This window comes from Austrofundulus limnaeus, unplaced genomic scaffold, assembly GCF_001266775.1.
Source record: "Austrofundulus limnaeus strain Quisiro unplaced genomic scaffold, Austrofundulus_limnaeus-1.0 Scaffold13, whole genome shotgun sequence".
Lineage (NCBI taxonomy): Eukaryota > Metazoa > Chordata > Actinopteri > Cyprinodontiformes > Rivulidae > Austrofundulus > Austrofundulus limnaeus.
In genome coordinates this window covers 1,646,517-1,648,552 of record NW_013952415.1, presented here as the reverse complement: position 1 = coordinate 1,648,552, position 2,036 = coordinate 1,646,517, and the positions used below count along the sequence as shown (strand labels likewise).

Here is a 2,036-nt window from a genome sequence, read left to right as displayed (position 1 = left end):
ATATAAAGAAACGCCAAAGCACTGATCATCAGAAAATAAAAGCGACATCAGTCTGTAGTGGTTGTTTTTTTTTGAGACATAGGGAGAACTAAATGTTTGGTTTTAATGATACATTGTGGTTTCATAAAAAAAAGCAGTTTTTTCTGCTAAAATTAATGTGAAAGTAGTTAAAGAAAAATGAAACAGAAGAACCGAACTTTTAAAAAAAAAAAACAGAGCAAATACAAACGAGCCAATCAGTGTTTATGCTAGATAATTTACACACCAGTTTGCGGATGCGGTTCAGAACAGGGTCGATGATCTCCTTTCCGATGGTGTAGTGACCCCGGGCGTAGTTGTTCGCAGCGTCTTCCTTACCGGTGATCAGCTGCTCCGGGTGGAACAGCTGGCGGTAGGTTCCAGTGCGCACCTCATCTACGGAGAAAACACAACTAGAATTAACAACACAGGCAGCGTTTAGCAGAAATAAGACTAACTGGACGAGGGGGTACCGATGACGGTGGGCTCCAAGTCCACAAAGATGGCTCTGGGGAAGTGCCTCCCATCTCCGGTCTCACTAAAGAAGGTGTTGAAGGAATCATCCCCTCCTCTGAGGTGTGCGTCAGCAGGCATCAGGCCGTCGGGCTGGATGCCGTGCTCCAGGCAGTACAGCTCCCAGCAGGCATTTCCAATCTGGACACCAGCCTGGCCCACATGGACGGAGATGCATTCACGCTGCAGAGATAAAAATAAAAATGCAAGAAAAACTTTTTTTTTTCCTTTTCTAACCCCGACCTCTTTACTTTTATAAATATAATAATTAGGGTTTTAGCAATTTAACTGTTTAATGCCTTTAAGTTGCTTTTCTAAAGAATAACACAGATTATAGAATGTTTACAAATCACTGCATGTTCTACAGTTTGCATTTTAATCCTTGAACAGTTGAGTTCAGGTTTAAACAGCTTGAGCTCTTTTGGTTTTGATCAAAAGCGGATTTAAAAACGGCGCGCAAACAAAAAACGAAGCACAAACGAACTCCTTCGTAGGAGGCGAAGCGGAAATCGCGCTTCATGACCGCTCGGATATTTCCGGCGAGAGCCGAACCGGCAACCCGAAACGGCATTTCAAATTAACCGCCGAAACGGAAGTGGGTCGGTTAAAATACTACTAAATCGTTTTTTTAAACCGAAGGACATGAAAATGAAATAAATTTCATAAAACCTGGTTTATTTAGGCTTACAGTCTAACAAAATTCACGTCTTTGTTCACTAAATAGCTCCAAAACCGTGTTAACGTCGAAGAAAAACTAGAAAATACCATTTAAAACAGACGTTCTGCATTAAAAAAACAACTAATTTGACACGACGCAGTCGTCAATCCGCTTTTCTCCCAATTCGACAAATAAAATCATTTAGTCCTGAAATAATCATCCTTACCATTTTCTTGCGTTGCTTTTTTAGGTGATGGAACAAGAAAAACAGATTAGACTCTCGGTAGCTGGTAGCTTGACTCTCGAGGATCGAAGGTAAAAGGACCGCTTCTTCAACGTCGGTCTGTTTTATAAAAACGGACCGTACCATTATGACGTCACAAGAGGGGGGAGCAACGGGTCGGACTGTACCACTGTTTCACCTCAAATGGGGAACAGTTAGCTGTTTCAAAACAGAGAACATAGCTAGCTAACACAACTATCTAGCTAAAATGAGCGGAATGGTAGCTATAAGTAGCAAATGCTTAGCTTAAGCTAGCAAAAGTCTAATTAAAAGAAACTGGTAAAAAATTTACATAAAAATTATTAAACTAAGCAGCTAGCTAAAATATTAAAACTAACTGGCTAATAAACTAGCTAGTAGACGTAGCTAGTTAGTAAGGAAAGACTAGCTGGTAGCTAAATGTAACACAAGTTAAAAGTAGAATTGTAGCTAAATGTAGCATAAGGTCACGTATTACTTTAAATAAAAGAAGCAAAGCGCTATCTAAAACTAAGAAAACTGCAGCTAAGAGTAGCAAAAATACATAAAAGGTTAGCTAAAACTGCAGAATGGTAGCTAAAATTA

General features: G+C 39.8%; 1 protein-coding gene across 1 annotated transcript in view; it reads right to left on the bottom strand.

Moving 5' to 3' along the window:
- Positions 1 to 1,488, bottom strand: part of LOC106513505 (tubulin alpha chain) — a 6,664-nt gene extending 5,176 nt beyond the window's left edge. Inside the window, exons 1-2 of the mRNA XM_014002374.1 lie at positions 1,416 to 1,488; positions 492 to 714 (exon numbers count right to left, since the gene is read on the bottom strand). Coding sequence (XP_013857828.1) covers positions 492 to 714; positions 1,416 to 1,418 — 226 coding nt within the window. The 5' untranslated portion in view covers positions 1,419 to 1,488. The remainder of the gene's footprint in view (positions 1 to 491; positions 715 to 1,415) is intronic.
- Positions 1,489 to 2,036: the final 548 nt, after the last annotated feature.